The sequence below is a fragment of the Triticum aestivum genome, chromosome 3B, assembly GCF_018294505.1.
Source record: "Triticum aestivum cultivar Chinese Spring chromosome 3B, IWGSC CS RefSeq v2.1, whole genome shotgun sequence".
In the NCBI taxonomy this organism is placed as follows: Eukaryota; Viridiplantae; Streptophyta; class Magnoliopsida; order Poales; family Poaceae; genus Triticum; species Triticum aestivum.
Window position 1 is genome coordinate 566662605 of NC_057801.1, and position 20033 is coordinate 566682637.

The 20033-nt window shown below is 50.4% G+C and overlaps 1 protein-coding gene across 1 annotated transcript; it reads left to right on the plus strand.

The window, feature by feature from the left end:
• Positions 1-9834: 9834 nt before the first annotated feature.
• LOC123070950 (dymeclin) lies at positions 9835-18877 on the plus strand. The gene is made up of 18 exons (XM_044494367.1): positions 9835-10210; positions 12884-13123; positions 13222-13285; positions 13381-13510; positions 13602-13743; positions 14503-14760; positions 14848-14932; positions 15408-15510; positions 15933-16058; positions 16127-16240; positions 16369-16487; positions 16588-16675; positions 16761-16853; positions 17085-17174; positions 17279-17398; positions 17578-17669; positions 17993-18047; positions 18321-18877. Exons 1-18 carry the CDS (start codon positions 10015-10017, stop codon positions 18348-18350), a joined length of 2145 nt encoding a protein of 714 aa, XP_044350302.1. The 5' UTR covers positions 9835-10014; the 3' UTR covers positions 18351-18877.
• The last annotated feature ends 1156 nt before the right edge of the window (positions 18878-20033 follow it).

Sequence of the window (20033 nt, forward strand, 5' to 3'; positions counted from 1 at the left end):
CGCCTAACCTCGACGTAGCCGGATCCGGCTTGGGGAGCCAAGCAGGCGGCCCGGGGACTTCGATAGGTGGCCCGGGGACTGCCAAAGTCGCACCCGGCCCGGGGACTTCAGAACCCGGCCCGGGGACTTCAGAACCCGGCCCGGGGACTACGGTAGTCGGCCCGGGGACTGCTTGAACACCCCAGGTAGCGGCTAGCTCCAGCTCTTCACCACCCAGCCCACCCGCCCTGGTTGCAGTAGCCGTGTTGACTATGGAAGAAGTCACAGCTCCATCATGGGCTCAGCCCATCCTCAACTTCCTGATAAACAGAGAACTGTCGGCTGACGAGATAGCGGCAAGACAAATCCAACGTCGAGCTGGCGCATATACAATTGCCAACAGAGAGCTCGTCAAGCGCAGTGTTACTGGAGTCTTCCAGTGCCGCGTCGAGCCAGAGAAGGGCATAGCAATCCTCAAAGCCATTCACCAAGGCGAATGCGGCCACCACGCAGCCTCAAGATCCCTCGTTGCCAAGGCTTTCCGCCATGGTTTCTTTTGGCCGACCGCCTTCGACGATGCCAAGGAGTTGGTCAAACACTGCAAAGGCTGCCAAGTATTCAGCTCCAAGCAACACCTGCCGGCTTCAGAACTCAAGACCATTCCCCTCACCTGGCCTTTTGCCGTCTGGGGATTGTACATGGTGGGCCCATTCAAGACGGCGCGCGGCGGCATGACACACCTACTTGTCGCCGTGGATAAATTCACCAAATGGATCGAAGCAAAGCCGATCAAGAAGCTGAATGGGCCGACTGCCGTGACATTCATCACAGACATCACAACTCGGTACGGCGTGCCGCATAGCATCATCACCGACAATGGCACGAATTTTGCCAAAGGAGCATTGGCACGTTTCTACGCGACGCAGGGCATCCGACTAGACCTAGCGTCCGTTGCCCACCCGCAGTCAAACAGCCAAGTTGAGCGGGCCAACGGCCTCATCCTCTCTGGCATCAAGCCCCGACTGGTCGTGCCACTAGAGCGTTCGACCGGCTGTTGGCTTGACAAGCTGTCGGCCGTCCTCTGGAGTCTGCGCACTACCCTGAACAAGTCAACCGGCTTCACTCCGTTCTTCCTTGTATACGGTGTCGAGGCTGTCATCCCAACTGACATCGAGTTCGACTCGCCTCGGGTTACCATGTACACGGAGGCGGAGGCCAAGGAAGCACGAGAAGACGGCGTCGACTTGCTGGAAGAAAGCCGGCTATTAGCCCTCAACCAGTCCGCCATCTACCAGCAAGGCCTGCGCCACTACCATAGCCGGAAGGTCAAGCCAAGATCCTTCCAAGAGGGCGACCTTGTGCTCCGGCTGATCCAGTGAACAGCCGGCTAGCACAAGCTCTCGGCCCCTTGGGAAGGCCCCTTTGTCATCAGCAGAGCATTGGGAAATGACTCCTACTACCTGATCGATGCACAGAAGCCGAAGGCATGAAAGAGAGATGATTCCGGCAAGGAGTCGGAACGGCCATGGAACGTCAACCTCCTCCGAAGATTTTACAGTTAAAACACAATATGTATCATGTTACCTTTTGTATTAAGTACGAGACAATGGGCCCCCCGAGAAGCACTCGGGGACTGCCACCTTTTATCTATGAATGACGAGTATCATGCCTATGATTTTGTCATTTTACCTTTTTTCGTCCGGCACCGGGCTCGACTAGTCGGCCCGGGGACTGGCCGCCTTGAGTTATATTTAAGTTCCACCTACAGTCAGACAAGTAGTGTGACGGCACCCAAGCCCTATCTTGTCAAAAGCCGCAGCTCGAAGAACTGACTGTCCGGCTGGCAAGAGTCAAAGGCAGGAAAGGATGCCCACACGAAAAACAGCTAAGGATTAACGAACTTATATAACAAAAGCCGGCTTCCTCCCATTGCCGACCGGCTACAAGAGTAGCCAGCCGGCCGGCTTCCATTCAACCCTGCCAAAATCCAACAAAGCTCAAGTACTTGCCTTCCCACAAATAGCCAAGTTCCTCCCTAGCCGCAGACTGCAGAGCAGCTGTTAGGCTTGGAAGGCGGCAATCAAGGGAAGGCGGCAAAGGAAACGGCCTAAGGATAAAAAGCAAACTCGAATGAAAGCCAAGCATACGCATAATTATATTCACAAAAGCCTTTTGAGAGGCCGGCATTCAACATAGTCTGAATAAACCCCCAGTGGGTGGAACTGCGCAAAGTTAATAAAGTTTGTTCAAAGAGCAAAAGCAGAAAAGCAAGAGCGACAGATCAGGCCAGCGGAGCAACAGGCGAGTCGGGTAGGTCAGCGGAGGCGGCAGTGCGGGCCGGAGGAGTGGTCGGCTGGCGAGTCTCGGCCTGATCTTCACCCCTGGCAGGCGGCGCGCTTGCGCGTGCCTCATTGCTAGAGGCACGATCAGGCTGAAGCTAGCTGGTCGCTTCACTGTCTGGCACGGCGTCTCCACCGCTTTCCTCCTCGTCGTCTTCGGCTTCGTCGCTGGAGGCAATCTCCTCCGCCGAATCCTCGCCTTCCGCCGGGTTGAGCCCGAACCATTCCTCCGGCTGGGCAACTCCGCTGTCGTTCACTTCAGGAGCGAAGACGCCGGTATCGGTGTACTCGGCGATAGCCAAGGCGCGCTGGAGGATAGCCGGCCGCAACGCCACCAGCTCCTCGTCAGCCTCCTGCCTCCAAGTGCTCAGCTGGCACAGGTTCAGCCCAGGATACCAGGCCTGGACGAACTCCAGCGCCCGCCCGGCGCCGGACCGAGCAGCGGAGGCTTTCCAGGCCTCGAAGCGGCCAACCGGAACCTCCAGCCAGTCGGCAGTCCGACTGGGGGTGCGGGGGATCACCTTGCCAGGCCAGAGAGCGACCAGCACTTGCGCACTGGCATGCTGAAGCCGGCGGAGCACGCGGTGAGCCGGCTGCAGCCGAGCCTGGACCGCTATGAGCTGCTCCTCGAGCGTCCGGCTGGCATCTGGCGCGATTGTGACCCCTGCTTGCCAGCGCGCCTCGCGGTGGGCCTCGGTGGCTTGGATGGCGGCAACAGAGTAGCCGGGGAAGTAATCTGCGTGAAGAACAAGAAAATGGCACGAAAATCAGAAGATGAACAAGATGGCAAGGAGCAAGCAAAGGAGTGAGAAGAGGAAGGCGGCCTACCGTTGATCAGATCCTCCACCTGCCCATAACCCTCGCTCAGCGCTTGCCTTGCTTCAGCCCAGCCGTCCGCCTCGGTCTTGAACTCGGCCTTAAGGGCGGCCTCGCTGTCTTGCGCCTTCTTCAGAGCCGCCCTATGGCTCTCCTCCTGGTCGGCTAACCTCTTGGCCAGGCAGTCGCGTTCCTGGGCCAAGGCGTCGCAGTCGGCCTCCTTGACGCGAAGGGCGGTCTGGGCCCCGGCTAGCTGCTCCCTCAAGTCGGCGTTAGCTCCTGCAAGCATGGAGAGAAAGGAAAAAAGCAGTAAGGGAAAAGTCGTCAGGGAAGATCCGACCCGGCTGCTCAGCAGCCGGCCCGAATCTCGAAGACTACACCCAGTGGGTGCGCTGACGCGCCCCCACTTGAGATAGAAGAAACCAAGTTCTTACTCCGGCTATTCATCAGATCGACGGCCTTCTGGCTCAGCTCCTGGGCTTGGGAGTTGAAGGCGGCCGCACGAAGATTGTGGTACTCCTGGAAATCAGATGGAGTGCGCATAAGAACAAGATCGCTATCAAAGCCCGCTAAGAAGTTTCAAGCCGCCTGCTCAGCAGCCGACTCGAAACTCAGGGACTACACCCAGTGGGTGCGCTAACGCGCCCCCACGGAAGAAATCAAAAAAGAAATTGATCAAAGCCAGAAGACTTACCCGGACGACCGCGCGCGTAGTAAGGAACTCCTGGGTGAACCGGTGCAGCGAGGCGGCCTGGGTCTGAAGCCGGCGTCGGACCTCCTGCGCCGCCCCGTTCAGCTCCGTCGTCCCGCCACTTGGCGTCCACTCAGACGAGCTGGTACTGGCCGCCTCTAGTTCCTGCGCTGTCGAGCCGGCACCCGCGGCTCCCTGCGGCTCCGACGCGAGGGGCGCCTCCCCCGCGCGCCGGCGAGACGGCGACTGCGCCACGAGATCCCCCCCCCCCCGCCGCCGACTCGCCCCCGGCCGGCTGCCCAAGCGCCGCAGCAGGTCGCCTGCCTTGGCCCGCTCCGGTTGGCGCTGGCTGTGGCGCCTCCCCCAGGATCGTCACGTCGCCCTCCATCCTCTCCATCACTGGCTGGTCGCGGTCGGGTTCCTCCAACGGAGGTACGGAGACATCAGGGGCTACGGTGCGAAGGGGAATGACAAGATACGAAGGCTGATTATGTAAAGCCTCCGCCTCCCTCTCCGCGGCCGCAGCCTCCGCCTGGGCCTTGGCCGCCGCGTCTGCCTGCGCCTCGGTCGACTTCTCTACCGCCTCTTGGGCGGCCCTCCGCTCCGCCGCTTCCCGCTCCTCCCGAGCCTCCCGCGTGTTCCGCTCCATTGCCTCCATGAGGTCGGCGCGGGGGTCTACTCGGTGGGAACTCGAAGACCCTCCAGTCGGCGCGACTATGGAGGCAGCGTCAACCCGTTCAAGGGAAAGCGGCGCCCTGTTCAACAAACCAAGAAGAAGGCTCAGATGAGCCTCAACCAAAGAAGACAATAAAAAAGAAGGAATAAAGAGCACTCGACACTTACGCCGAGACCGCCCGCGGCTGCTTCACCACCTTGTGGAAACGGGCCGCCTTCGCCGCCTCATCCCGCTTAGTCACCGCTGCTGAGCCCTTGGGTTTTTTCGGCTGACTGCCAAAGAGACCCGGCCCGGCCCGACGCTTATGCGCACCGCCCCGAGCTGCTGGCGCGGCAGAAGGTCCCGCACCGTGGCGATCGGCCGCCGGCTCACGGCGTGGGACGGCCTCGGTCTCATCATCATCCGACCAGTCCCTGAAGCCGACCGTGAGCTCGGGGCCGCCTGCCTCTCCGCCGGCTCCGCCTACAGCGTTATCCATGGCGGCCGCCCCCAGATCCGGGTCGTCAGGGTCGTCCGCGGCACGGTCGGCCGCAAACTGGCGTTCCGGCCCTGAGGCCCCGGGCGCTGATTGAAGAAGAGGGTTCTGCCCAAAGACAAAGCCGGCTACTCAAGAGTCGGCTATCGAACCCGGTAACAAAACAAGAAGAGAATGAAGAAAAACTCACCACAGGCGGCGGGTTGGCCCGAGAGTATGGCGCCTTGTGATACTGCCAATCCACGGTGAGTTTGCAATTGGAGATATAATTCACCAGGAAAGATACCTCGTCATGAGGCATCTCTCTGGTGCTTAGCCGGCACGGGTCGAAGCGGCCACTCATTTGGCAGATCATGTGCGGCCGGCTCTGGAGCGGGAGCACCCGGCGCTCCACGAAGGCGGCCACCAAGTCGGCCCCCACCAAGCCCTCCGATTGGACCATCACCCGGAGCCGGGCGATGGCGGCGTTCCCGGCCAAGGTGAGCGACCGGGCTCGGTGGGACCAAGACGCCGGCCTTGCAGGCGGCGGGCCGGCTACGTAAGCCGGCAGGTTGAGGTAGTCACCTTGCACAGCGGCGTAGAAGTACGACTGCTGCCAAAGCTTTACCGACTGGATCAGCGGGATAGGCGGAAAGGGATTGTTGTCGGCCGTCCTCCGCATGGCGATGAAGGCGCCACAGGGGGCGGGCACACCCGCGGAGACGGTGCCCAGCTTGCACTGGAAGAACTCCCCGAAGAGCTCGAGGATGGGGAGAACACCGAGAAAACCCTCGCACAAGGTGACGAAGGCCGACAGCAGCATCACCGAGTTGGGGGTGAGGTGATGCGGCTGGAGATGGTAGAAGTCGAGGAAGGAGCGGAAGAACCCGCTCGCCGGCAGGCCGAGGCCGCACAGGCAGTGCGAGCGGAAGATGATCCGCTCGCCCTCCTCCGGCGCCGGCGAAATCTCTGCCTCCGGCGCGAGGCGGGTCTTCACAAGATCCACGCTCGGCAACTGCCGCGTCCGGCGGAGCCAATCAATGTGATCTTCATGGACGTTGGAGCCGTCCCACGAGCTCGACAACGCCATGGGGACGAGCGGAAAAAGAGAGCCGTGGCGGCGAAGAGCACGGCCGCGCGACGAAGGAACCATGGCGCACCAAGGCAACTCGCGGCGGAACGGCGCGGTGGCGAGTGTGCTGCGGCGGCGGAGGAGTGAGGAAGAAAGTAGAGGAAGGAGGGGAGCGAGGACGAGCGTGCGAGCCCCTGCCGCTCCCCCTCCTCCCCCTACTTATAGGCTCGGGCGGCGGAGCCGAGGAGGCGAGGCGTGGGGGAACGTGGGATTAACTGCGCCCACTCCCCCACGCCCGCAATTATGGCGCCCTAAAGGCGTACTGTAACCGTCGCAGGAAGACGTGCAGCCCATTTTGGGCCGCAGAGGATCCACGCGCGGGTCGAGGCGTAGGCTTGGTAGGCCCTGGCCTGCGGCGATGTCCCGTCGCGCGCGTGGGCTGGCAGGCTTTTCTGCCCACGTGGCACGCGAGGCGATGCGCAGTCAACGCGCAAGCCGGCTCGCGTTTCCCCCTTTCAACTACGGAGCTCCCCGAAGACGGCGCACCCGTTCAAGGCCGGCTCCTAGCTGCCGGCTTCTCAGAATAGGAAGTTGATCGAGCTCCTCGTCCTCCCTTCAACCTCGGAGCCCAGTCAGCTTCGGGGACTACTGTCGGAGTAAATGACCACGGGTAGCCTAGCCGGCACCCCATGGGGCTTCTAAAAAAATTACAAGCCAATCAAGCCAATCAAGCCATCCGGCATCCAAGACGCTGGGCTGCCTTCCCCCGGCCGGCTGTCATCCATGCCGGCTGTCAGGAGGCGGCCTGGCCCCAAGACCCATAGAAGAAAGCCACGAGAGGGCCGACTCCACGTAGCCGGCCACGAAAAGGCCGACTCTAAGGGGCCGGCCACCCCGCGGGCGGCCAAGGCCGCACCCTCAGAATCTGCACCCACATAACGGCGATGAGACGGGGCGTGGCTACAGTGAAGCCTGCCACCCCCACATCCCGGAGCACGCGTGGCTACAGTGCGCCGTACGGGGCAGCCATCACCCGTCCGGCGCGGCACTGTTGCCATGTTGACTATGACATCACCCACGACAGGCTGTCTGTACTACCCGCAGGCGGCGGGTCCCCCCCAGTCAGAGAGATGCCCCAAGGCGGCTCGGCCTCCCCGAGTCGGCCTAAGGTATAGCCGGCTTCCCATAGCCGGCTGGTTCCCTCCCTCGAAGGAAGCGCCCCATTAAGGAGACAAGACGAGGTGAGGCTACAGTGATCGCCGCCAAGGCGGCGGCACTGTAGCCACGCCTACCCCGACAAAGCCCTCGTCATCAGGATTGAGGCAACAGTAACCAGCCCCTGACAAAGCCCTCAACGGTGGGGCCAGCTTGTCGACCAGGGAGCCAGCAACCGGTGGGACCCACCAAGTCGGCGGGCCCCAACGGCCGGCGGAGAAGCCGGCGGGCGAGGACACTGACGACTAGGGCCCACGCCTAGTCGGATTACCATTGTACCCCCGAGGGGTAGGCCTATATAAACCCCCTGGGGCACCCATGCAAAAGGGTTGGACTCTAATAGTTTTAGCCACCACGTAGAGGGAAGAGAAGAGCTAGTCGTGCCCTTCTTCTTCCTCACACCGAACAGCTCTAGGAGCAGCTTGTAGTAACTTATTCATCTAGTGATCACGCGGAGACCCCGCAGAGCAGCAGTAGGGGTGTTATCTCCACGGAGAGCCCTGAAGCTGGGTAAGATTCGCCGGCGTGCTTGTCTTCGCCTCATCCCGTTTCCAGGCACCAGCGACGTCTTATTGGCTCCCACTATGATTAGCCACCCGTTGGCATATGTCGCACCTACCACCCGACACATACTTATTAGATACAATGATGTATGAACTACGAGGGATAGCTAGGCTTATCTAAGATGTGAAACAATTTAGGTAGTTCCTAGATAGCAAAGAAAGAGTGTGTCCAAGATTTAAGGGTGAACCAATATAATAGGAAAATATATCTAGGTCGTTAGTCCTAAGCTATTACAAGCAGCTCATAGAGTAGGTTTGTAAGGCTTGGATAACCGTCTCAAGGACAACCTCCGGAGCTGAACATGACAACATTTTTTCACATCACCCTTGGACCCTAGGATCGACCCTCTTGGCTACATGCTTGAACATTTTTGGGTGATAGAGAGACCAAGATATTTCTCAGAAAGCGCTTATCGCTCGGTCTGAAAAATATTCCGAACTCCTCTTTGGATGGACGCCCTGCTGTTCAGGCTAAAGGAAAAAACTCTTCAATTTGTTTGCACTCTGGCCTGAACCAATGCAGTACATTTCAAGCATCTCATTGATCCTAAAAGCACTCAGACCACCGGCCTTCGTAAAAGGCATACAACTACCTGCAAACAACATGTGTGATATCCATGGCGGCCCCACCCGAATCCCACAACCGATCCATCCTCGTGCATGTGCTTTTGATCAATGTTGCTCCCATTAAAATACTTTGTAGTTGACAACTATCGGGTATTGATGCTTTTTGTTACTTACTGCAGTCAAACTCCAATCACTCCATCATATTTGCTACTAATACAATATCTCGGGCAAATATTTGTTTTAAGACGTGGTTGATTTAACAACTCAATTGATAAAACTTATGAATATTCTTTGGCTCCCCTCATATCGAAACAATAATTGTAGGTATAATACTTCCCATCAAGACTATTACGATTTACTACACTTATGGATTATCAAGCATACTTTTACTTTGCATTTTCTTTTATGACTGAATCGCCTACAATAAGACAAGTGGCGTAGTATATAACATGCGGAGATGAGAAACTCGTGATAAAAGACTACAAAACATATGAGAAGTTGCAATGAACCTTATATGGGCATCGCTCGCAGCTTTGGAAGACTAGATCTTTTTGTTTTGTTTTAGAGTTTAGAAATAGAAAAACTATAGCCTTTTGCCAGGAGACCTTGTTTTTCCTTTGCTTTGCCTCCCTAGATATCTTAGATCATCTACGGTATGGCAATATGCATCACTTGATGTACATGAAAGAAGTTTTTTGTGCCAAAAAAAATACGATATTTGTTGGAGCGGAGGACTATTCATATAGCAATTTGGAGTTGAAGACTTAAGACTTTGTAACACATCGTCCAAGGCCGGGTGTATCACGATTATCAAGGTTTAGCTGGAGTACGATCAAATTAAACCCACAAGCGAACATGGAATTGCAACTACAGTACTTTACAAAAATACCACTAGAACGAACTCCCGAATTGATTGATATAAAAAGAAAAAATAGATAAGCTTCTACTCCCGAACTGGGAGATATTTTTCATAGTGCTTCCCAGCTTGTTCATCTTTTGTTTGTTCTTCCTCTACAAAAGCGAAAATTCGAGCTAACAAACAAAAAGCAAGCCTAACCGAACGGAAAAAGTCAAGCACGGTGAGACGCACGGCCAGAAATCCGGTGGAGAGGCGCCCAAACCACGTTGGAAGTTGGGAAGAGTACTCGGTTTGGAACGAAGCGACGAAGTGCGACACGGCCGAAGCGGCCGTCCCCGTCGGGGTGCGCGTCGCACACGCACGCCCCCGTCCCGTCCGTCCCCTTCCCTCTCCAGCCTCCACCCTCCCGAATGCTCCACCACCAAACCACCACCTCCACCGACGGCAGGCAGCCCCGCAACAACGGCAACCCCCACGAGCCCCGGAAAAAGACCGTATTACCCCTCCCATTCCAGGCAGGCCAAGCCACGCGCCTCCTGACTGTTGACCGGAACCCATGGGCAGTTCGGTCCATCGTTAATCCCATCAAAACCTCCCAAACCCAACCGGCTAGTCGCACCCGCCCCGCCCCCCTCTTCCTCCTCCCCTTCTCCCCCTCCCTTCCGCCCGAAGTCTCCACGCTCCCGTCCATTTAAAACCTTCGCTTCGTCGCGACTCCACCTGGCCATCTCCCCCTCGCCCAATCCCCGCCCGCGTCAAACCCTAGGGGCCCTCTCAGATCCAATGGGGGCGGCGCCGTCGACGCCGAGGCTGGGCGAGGCGGACGCCGCGTCGCCGAGGGCGGCGGAGCAGATGTTCGCCGCGCTCGTCGGCGACAGGGCCTACCCGATCTCCTCCGAATTCTGGAGGCAGCTGCTTGAGCTGCCCCTCACCCAGCAGTGGCCGCGGGACCGCGTGCTGCAGGCCTGCCACGCCTTCGGTAAGGACCCACGGCTCGAGATCCACGCCGCGCCTCCCACCCTGCGCTTGCTCTGATCGCCTTCGTTTCCCCCGCTCTTGCTGTTGCTTCGGGTGGCGATTACTTTCTGTTTTGCGGGGTTTGATCCGCGGGGGCAATGCGGATCATGTGATTTATGCGTGCGCGGCTGTGGGTCGCACCGTTTACGTGCTGTTTTGAGGCCAGATGGCGGGGTTAACGTGGCATTTCCGGCGTTTTGCCGCGTTTATCGTGTCTTTAGGGGCGTTGATTTCTGTCGACTGCGACCTGCATTGGTGCTTACAATGGGAATTTAGGTGGTGAGCTTCGTAGAATGGAAGGAAACAAGGCATGTATTTGCCCGATCAATATTGACTGAGTTTACTGTGTGATCAAGGTTGACTAGGCTTAGTACATTGCAATATACGGAACTTCTGTAATTTAATTTATCACGAGAGTTCCTGTGCGCATGGGTCTGCCTTAATTGAGTGCCTGACTACTTGTTGAACAAGAGGAAAACCCACATTTATCTTTTCAGTAAGAAAGGCGAATTATGGATTCTTGTCCTGAATTTCTTCGTGGTGGGTGACAATGCAAATGGATGATTTGGCTAATTGTAGTTAGGGTGAAGGATTTAAGTGCTTGTTATAGTGTATTGAGCATTGCAATGATCTTTTGGTTCCGGAGTTTAACTCCCAGGTGAGAAGCATCAATGTGTAAATTAGGGGCTTGAGACCTGCATTTGGGCTTTATGTTGCCACCAGTGAGGGACCTCATTGGTGGATTGGTCTGTGTGATGGGATCGATGATTTTTTTAACTTAGTCTGGTTTGTAGTAAACAAGATAGAATATTAATAGGTAGTTAAAGAGCAATGCTACACCTACGAAGAGCCTACAGGACTTCTAAGAAAAAAAGTCGACGTGGTGTGATTTATTGGATGTCATGGCCCCAAAGCGCTGGAATTCAGAGAGGGGGGGGGGGGGGTGGATTAGTACGAGATTATGAAGGAATCACTTATGTAGGTGGGCCTTCGTAAACACCTGCCCATAGGTGTACCATTTTTGGTAATTAAATGTGTATATTATGACTCAAATTTTTGCCCCACTGCTGTTTGTTGTGTTCAGAGTGTTAAAATGGAAGGTAGGCATGTCCTATGGATGCTTGAGAGTTGTATGCTTAACTACCTGTTAGTATGGTATGCCTACCTTACACTTTAACACTTCTATGTGCATTGATATGGATAGAAGTGCAACATGTTAGATATTTTCTAGGGAGGTGAAAGGGGAAGGTGTGTCATACCACGATCACCAACCCAATCTTTTTAAGTAGTAAATACTTACCATGAATCATCTTTTCAGTGCAGTTTACATTCCTGCAAATAGTGTTTCATGTTACTGGAGCCACTTGCATGATATAAATATTCTGAGATTTTTAGGGTGTGAACTTCGCTGCCCCCGTAGCACAGTGCGGTGTGTTGGGCACGTGCGATCAGGCCCCACACGGCTCAGTGCGCTGCTGTGATGTGAATGACGCAAAGTGATGTGGGCATATCACGTGGTATCGTGCGCATCGCACCAAGTGCCATCGCGCTGTAGTTCATCTCTAAATAATTTACTTGATTATACCAGTTGTTAGAGCATCTCTAGCAGATCCCTTAAAAGCTCGCTGCCCCGTTAAATTCCGGCGGATATACATGACGCGTGAAAAAACCAGCCCGTTCTGATACTGAAAACGGCCCGGCCTGTAATTTTTTTACGGGCGGCCCGTAAACCGCATGCGTTTCCGCTATATATATACCGGAGCGGCCGTGATTTAGGGTTCACATCCGGTATTTCCCTTTTCCCCCTTCGCCGTAAATCATTAGGTCTAGCAAGAAATCCTCCTTCCTCCAGCCGCAGTTTGCCACGCGCGCAGGCCCAAAGCTTGCCCTGATGTCGAGCGCTGGTCGTGGGAGGGGTGGCCGAGGGGGCCGCAGCGGCTCGCCGCCGCGCAAGCGCCACCATGACGACGAGTCGGGGAGCTCCTCCCTTCGCCCGCCAGTGGAGGAGTGGCGCAAAGTGCAGGCGCGGTAGCGTGGCGCGCTCTCCCGCAGCGGTGGCCGGCAAGCGTGGCGCAACTTCGACCGCCTCGACAAGATTTTCTGGCCCGCGCTCAAGCGCCTCCGGGAGGCGGAGCGCGCGTTCTTCGAGGTGAAGGAGGCGGCCGCCGCCGGAGAAGAAGGTGTCGCAGCGCGGGTGGAGGCGGCGAAGGAGGAGTACGACTTGGCGTTCGTCCTCTCCGACTCCTTGATGGAGTACCACCTCCATGTCAAGAAGGGTCATGTTGATGAGTAGATTTAGGTTTTTATTATGTTTAAGCTAGTATGAACTCTGTTTGTCGTATGAACTCTGTTGAATTTTGGCGATGTATGTGGCGCGAACTAGTAGTTTAAATTATGCGGTATGTGTTTACCGGATCTGTTATTTCGTGCCGTCCATGGTACCGCAAATTCGGTTTACAGTATCCTGTAAACGAAATTTGCGGTACCACGATCTGCGGGATCTGCTAGAGATGCTCTTAAGTGTTAACCTTATGGTTCCAATGCTTTGATAGAATGTGTATGGTTAGTTTCTGTAATTAAATCATAATTGTCTTTGGCTCATTGGTTTGACAATCTGGGTTATGTGTATGTGCAGCGCAGAACAACTATAATACAAAGCATCTTGCAAAGATCTTGATCCATTTGGTTTGGTGTTTGCAAGAGTGCACATCGGCTTCTTCTGTCTCTTCTAGCGTCTATAGAAAGGCTATCAATGCTGCCTATATATCATCCATATTTCTCAAGTTCATTATTGAGAATGCCAAGGCGGATAATTGGCAAGAGCTATGCCTTGACATCGACAAGGATGAAAAGGGGCTGGAAAATTTTCCTTCTGGTAAATGATCATTAAAATTTCAAATGCACTATGAATGTTTTCTGTATGGCTGATATAGTAAACTCTAATGGTATTTTATATTTCCCTGCTCCTCCTAGACCAAAGTGTGGAGTATTTTCTGATGAAGGGGGTGCTGAACTACATTGGTAGTGTAGATGTAAGGTATCTTGATGGATGGTGTATGCCTATCTAGTTTTTCCTTTTAAAAATGCTTGTTTGTCATTTGAATTTCACTGTTTTAATATCTCTATATGCAGTCCGGAGTCATGCTACCTACATCACGAGCTTCTGAACTTGATGCTAGTCCTTATGTCGACTCAGTTATGTTCTGGACCATCTCCAGAACCAAAAGATGTGCATCCTTTCATTGATGCGGCTATGCTTCAGGTAAAAATGGAATCTGCATATGATGATTTATTTATAGATATTATTGAGCTAAATTTGGGATGTGTTCCTTTGCCACATCTGTCTTCTGCAGGACAGTTCCATAGTAGCTTCGGTTGTTCAAAAGTTGCTACTTAATTTTGTAAGACGGCCACAAATTCCTTCAAATGGTTCACACCCTGTTTTCTCTGATGATGGTGGGCCTGGGGTTCTGCAACGAGTTGGCTCAGCAGCTGGTAATGCGGGTTATCTTCTCCACAGAAAGTGCTTATAATTTATGTATCATCACGGTTGACGTCATGTCAATGCAACTCATTCACATGATGCCAATACTCTGAACATTTTCATCTTATGGTTAATTTTTTCTTTAGAATGTATTAACTTTTTTTGGTAGTTCTCATATCTTTTATGTTACAATAGATGATGCTATGCCATTTTACACCTTTATTGTGACTACTGTATTATTTGCCAAAATTGAGGGCCTGGTTGTTTGATACTTTGGTTTACTATAACCATGCCACACTTTGCCACACCACAAGTTGTTAAGTTTTGACTGAATGTGAGATGGTAAGGCAGAACTATTGCACCAATCAAAATACCCACATAAGCAATTGTTGCATGCCTACAATTAGGTGTTGCAGGCTTATGCTGCGAACAGAACAACCCCTTAATCACATGTTTGGTTCAGAGTCACACTTGGTTCACGACAACATTCCTTTCCTGCAACATGGATCTGGAAAGTTTCCCTTAGCCTGGCAATGTGTGCCACCAATTTTGATCGTCCTAAGTCTAGCAGAGTGTGGCACAGTGGCACCCATCTTGATCGCATAACCTTAGTCATGTTTGGCATAAAAAAGTGTGGCAAATGCTGGTAACCTTAGTATACTAACCAAACAGACCCAACTATCTTACTCAGGAAGTTATTATGTACACTACTACGAAAATGTTTCTGTTATCGAAAATCTTTGAATTTACTCATCTATCTGGTTTTGCAGCAAATTTTGTACTACTGCCATATTATACTTTCAACTATTTTGTAAGTGCAAGTGCTGAAGGTGCGACAAGTCAATTGGCAGACAACAGTTTACTTGTTCTGCTTATTCTGATCCACTACCGAAAATGCATTTCAATGAATGAGTCCATTCCAACCAATGGTGTCTACATGAGTGATTCAAATACCAATGTCAAGGATGCACCAGCTTTTCATGAGAACCCTTACTGCAAGGCGCTAAACAATGCTAAGGACATTCAATGTAAGATGCACCTGCAATATAGAGAATTTGTGGCGCTCATATAGTCATATGTATCACTAACAGTTGCAGAAATGAATTATGCTGCAGTTGATCATGCCGATGTTGAGGGAAACGCTCAAAATGGACCCGTTGTCAGGCTGTCTTTTGCATCGCTGTTTGATGCTCTTGGCACGTAAGTAGTGCATCATCATGCTAATTCAGTGATATGCTCGTACTTTATTTATTAGATTTGTGGAATTTAACCAAATATTTCTGGGGCAGAAAACATGAGATTATTTCCTGTTTCTTCACAAATGAAAATGTAGCAATTATTCCGGTCTAATATCAGATTTGATGGATAAAAAGAACACTGTACTTGGCGATAATTTTGGTCATGTTTAGATTATGAATAACACTGAACAGTTAACGCCGCATTCCAAAATGGAGTCATGTATCAGGGTTTGATGGTAGTAATGAGACTGCTGTGAGTAATTTCAAAACTGACGTTTTAAAATTAGATATCTTGACATCCTCTGTGGGCCCATTATCTAGGACCCATCATTATTTATTCAAAGATCATGTATGTTCATCTTGTTTCAGGATGTAAATTATTATGTTCCAAAAGACCTTAGTGGTGTGTAATTCATTTGTTTCCACTATCCATACAGATGCTTAAAAGATGAGAGCTCAGTTCTGTTGCTCTATTCTCTGGTCCATGGGAACTGCGATTTTCAGGAGTATGTTTTGGTTCGAACAGACTTGGATACTTTGGTATGTTTTCTTGCAATTATGTTTCCAACCCTTCTTGTTGGAGCATGTGGGTATTTAATAGTCGGACAGATTATGCTTTGAATTAATAGAACAGTTGCATTTAAACTATTTTCCCTTTTAATGAGAAAATATATCAGTGGTTAATATGTTTTTCATTAGTAAGAGCTGCACCATGACTTCTTTTCATTCCCATCCTTCCATGAATTGGCATAGTAAATCTGTGACTCTGTGGCAGTCAGCATGAAACATTAGAAAGCAAATTCCAAATAGGGAAATACATATAAAACCAAGGAGTAACCCAACACATACTTTACATGTAAGGTTAGCCTGTGATTACATATATTAACAAATATCATTTGTTGACTGCCTGAGTTGTTTTTCCCCAATATCTTGAGTTATTATAATTTGGATTTTGCCGACAGCTTATGCCTATTTTGGAAATGCTCTACAATGCATCAAGGAAGACTTCCAATCAGATCTACATGCTGTTGATAATTCTCCTGATACTCAGTCAAGATTCAACCTTCAATGCTAGTGTGCACAAATTGGTAAGAAAATTAACTAGGTTTAGTTTATTTATTAATGAATTCTTTCATGATTTAGTGTTCACTTTTAGGTGCTTCCTAGCGTTCCTTGGTACCAGGAGCGTCTCATGCATCAAACTTCTCTGGGATCGTTGATGGTTGTAGTACTAATCCGAACCATCAAGTACAACCTCTCCAAGCTGCGAGTATGTACAAGATTTTGTTTTTGTTGTTCATGGAGACTTCCGTTCATACCTTAGTAGAAGCTTCCTTTTGCATGTCAAACTATTTCTGGTTCATAACAGTCTAATGACAAGCTTATGTATACTTGCAGGATGTCTACCTTCACACGAACTGTCTTGCAATTCTAGCAAACATGGGTCCTCATGCGCATAGGCTGAGTGCATATGCATCTCAAAGGCTGGTTAGCCTCTTTGACATGCTTTCTCGCAAGTATGGTAGCTCAATCTCTCTCTGTTTCATTATCACATTTTACACTTAATTAAAGTTAATTCAAGTTAACCTGCCCATTTGCTTATCTACCATTATTCAGGTATGCGAAATTAGCCGAGGTAAAAAATGACAAGGCTCTCAAAGTTATGTCTGATCAAATGGAAGCAGACATCATTTCAGATGATATGGTACTCTACTGTTATCTTGCTTCATAACAGCACCATTATTATTTTTTCTTCCCTTCATATCTGTAAAAGTGGTGTACTTTTGCAGTCAACGGAGCTTCACATATACACTGACTTCTTAAGAATCGTTCTGGAAATCATCAATGCAATCCTTACATATGCATTACCCAGAAATCCTGAGGTATGTTAGTTACTACTCCCTCCGTTCCTAAATATTTGTCTTTCTAGGCATTTCAAATGAACACAACATACGGATGTATGTAGACTTATTTTAGAGTGTAGATTCACTCATTTCGCTTTGTATGTAGTCACTTGTTAAAATCTCTAGAAAGACAAATATTTAGGAACGGAGGGAGTAGTGCAGTATACCTGATAGGCAGAACCAAACCACTTCTAACATGTTCATCAACAGGTTGTGTATGCTATATTGCACCGACAAGAGGTTTTTCAGCCCTTCAAGAACCATCCTCGTTTCAATGAATTGCTTGAGAATATATACACAGTATGTCATTTTTTTGTCTTTCCTGAACTCAACAAAGTACAACACATCATCGTCTTCTTCCTCCAGATTCTGATCATATTCCGTCTTATAAATTTGTCTGTCAGGTGTTAGATTTCTTCAACAGTAGAATGGACATGCAACAGTTAGACGGGGAATGGTCTGTTGACAAGGTTCTTGAGCTCATTAATAAAAATTGCCGTTCATGGCGTGGAGAAGGAATGAAGGTGAGACTTGTATTGTGACATTGCTGCAGTTTACTCTAATCATAGAGTAGGGGTTCATGTGGGCCATGTGGCCCATATTTAATATTTCTTATTGTTTGGTGTTAAATTTCATCCCATCCGTATAGAAGTTATTCTGGTATTTAGAGTGGCATAACAACATACAATTCTGTATTTTCCAGATGTTTACGCAGTTACGGTTTACATATGAGCAAGAAAGTCATCCTGAGGAATTCTTCATTCCATATGCATGGAGACTTATACTATCACGAGGGTAAATATTTTTTATTTGTGTATGCTGATTCCCACATAATATGCAATTATTATGAACATGCCAGTGATAATAATGTCGAAGGCATGCAGCTACTGATGCTACAGAAATGCCTTGAAACTGTTATTTTGACTTATGACACGTTAGGCTTATGGCACATTTTATCAGGATAGCGGAATGAAATTGGCCCACATTGACTCGAAAGGAAACTAGAATTTTCTCCATCTCTGATGCCAACGAGAGACATTTTCTAATACCATGTGTCAGTCGTGTTTACCTAGACAATTTGTTTTGTATAACTTGCTATTCTGTCCTGCATTTGCCAGATTCTCTTTCAATCCTGGTGCCATAAATTTGTTCCCAGTGGAGATTCATGTTGATGTAAGTTGCTCTCTTTTGCTTGAAAATCAATCAGGTTTTATGCTTGGGTTAAGTTTTCAAATTTCAGCGTTAAATATTACCCCCTCCGTCCCATAATGTAAGAACGTCTTACATTATGGGATGGAGTAGAAATTACTTGATCCCAAGGATGTTGAAAATCCTTTTTAATGTTTCCAAGAAGAATTTATCCTTGGGAATTCTCAATACAGCCACTAATTTGTTTAGTGTTTTTGTAATAACATTTTTTCTGTCTGCCAAAATGGATCACTCCAGGATTCACCATCCAGCGAACAAAAGGTTTAGGGATGATCTGGAGCCTTTGGGTTCTGACAACACACAGAAATGTTGGACTTGCATCCCGACAAAGAGACTGTTGTATATAGGCGGCATATACCAGATAATCAAAGTGTATTTTCATTCATTGTGTTAATATTTCTGTTGTCCCATAGTGTAATACCAGAGGTGGGGGGTGTGAGGAATTGCAGGGGATTGTATCTGGTTCTTGAAAGTAGGTAGTGCGTAGGGCACCATACACAATTCATTTACAAGTTACATCGTTGTATTTGTAGAGCAAGTACAACTTAAGCGCGTTTACATGGCAATTTTGCCTATATGGAGGAGAGATACATGAAAAATTGAAGGGAGTGGTCTCGTGCAAGAGCCTAGCTATATGTGCGCTTGTACGCAGATTAAATATAAAGAAAGTGATTGAGAGAAGATGGAAAAAAGTACTGCTCTTATGGCCAATCTTATTGTATGAATGACTAAGTGTAAGACATGGTAACATCATATAGTAACCATTAACCATGCTCTTACCATTCAAGCTGAAAGAGGTCTCTGATATGCATGCAAGTTAACACAGGTTGTATAAAAGATTCCTAGTTATATGCAGAACAGTATGTATCTGCAAGACACTTCATTCCCGATCAGTTTGGTCTGCATTTTGCCGAATCTCTACTTGAAAGTTGGCTGAAATTCAGGCAACGGCTCCCGCGTAGAGAATATCTCTACCCTGCGGCCAACGGTTCCATCTGTCAACCCTTACCAGTAATTGATTGAAGGCTCCTGCTCGCAGCCGCCGCCTCCTAACCCTAAACCGCCGCCGCCGCCACAACTACTGCCGCTGCCTCGGTCCCCCTCCTCTTTCCCGTCCGGCGGCCTCGTCGGCGGCAAGAGGAGTGGGGACCCGTCCGTCTTGTTTTATTTTTCTTAGGTTTTTGTTTCTCCGGTGGCATCGACGAGGTGGTGGCGACGATGGCGTGTTGGAATAAAGTCTCTCCGGTCTCTCCCTACCTTGACGACGTCCGATCCGGCGCCGGCGAAGGGCCTGTGAGAGTTTGTGTTCCCAGATCGGTTGGTTCCCTTCAGATCTTGGCAGTTGGTGTGTCTTTCAAGGAGTACTTTTGGCTGGCGTTTGGTGTGGCGACCACGACATCTTCTTCTGTGTTGTTCTGTGGCTTAACCCGGTTTCTCCAACCCTCTGATCTGGTGGTGGTGGATTGCAAGCTTGTTCTTCTTGGGGTGATGCTCCAGCCGATGCTGCTTCAACGACTTTTAGATCTCGTCTCAAGGGGCGAGTGGCTATTGCGGTCTTCAAAGCCTTGTGTGGCGAGGGCATTTGCAGGTTTTGCTTTTCTTTGCTGTTGGTTCAGTGCAATTTTCAATCACCGGCGGGCAGCGTACAATCAGAGGAAGAAGAAGACTAGTATGCTTTTTATTGTAATTTTATTTTTTACTGGTCGTTTTACGTCCAGTTGTCTATCCTTTGTACTGGCCTTTGTTTTCCTCGATGATAATCAGATTTAAGATGCCCTTTGGTTGTCTTTATTCAAAAAAAAAAACCTTACCAGTAATTATCGGCCCGGCCCAACGGGAACCAACCAAATCTTGTCCCCGCATTGGCGGCTGGAGAAGCTTTGGCACTCGCGGAAGACCTGAATTTCTCTGCTATCCAAGTGGCCTTAGACTGCTCGGTGGTGGTAGATG

Coding starts and splice junctions, on each gene's coding strand:
- LOC123070950 (XM_044494367.1), top strand. CDS start 10,015: ATGGGGGCGGCGCCGTCGACGCCGAGGCTGGGCGAGGCGGACGCCGCG. Junction 13,511..13,601: donor TTGATGCGGCTATGCTTCAG/GTAAAAATGGAA, acceptor TGTCTTCTGCAG/GACAGTTCCATAGTAGCTTC. Junction 16,241..16,368: donor ACAACCTCTCCAAGCTGCGA/GTATGTACAAGA, acceptor GTATACTTGCAG/GATGTCTACCTTCACACGAA.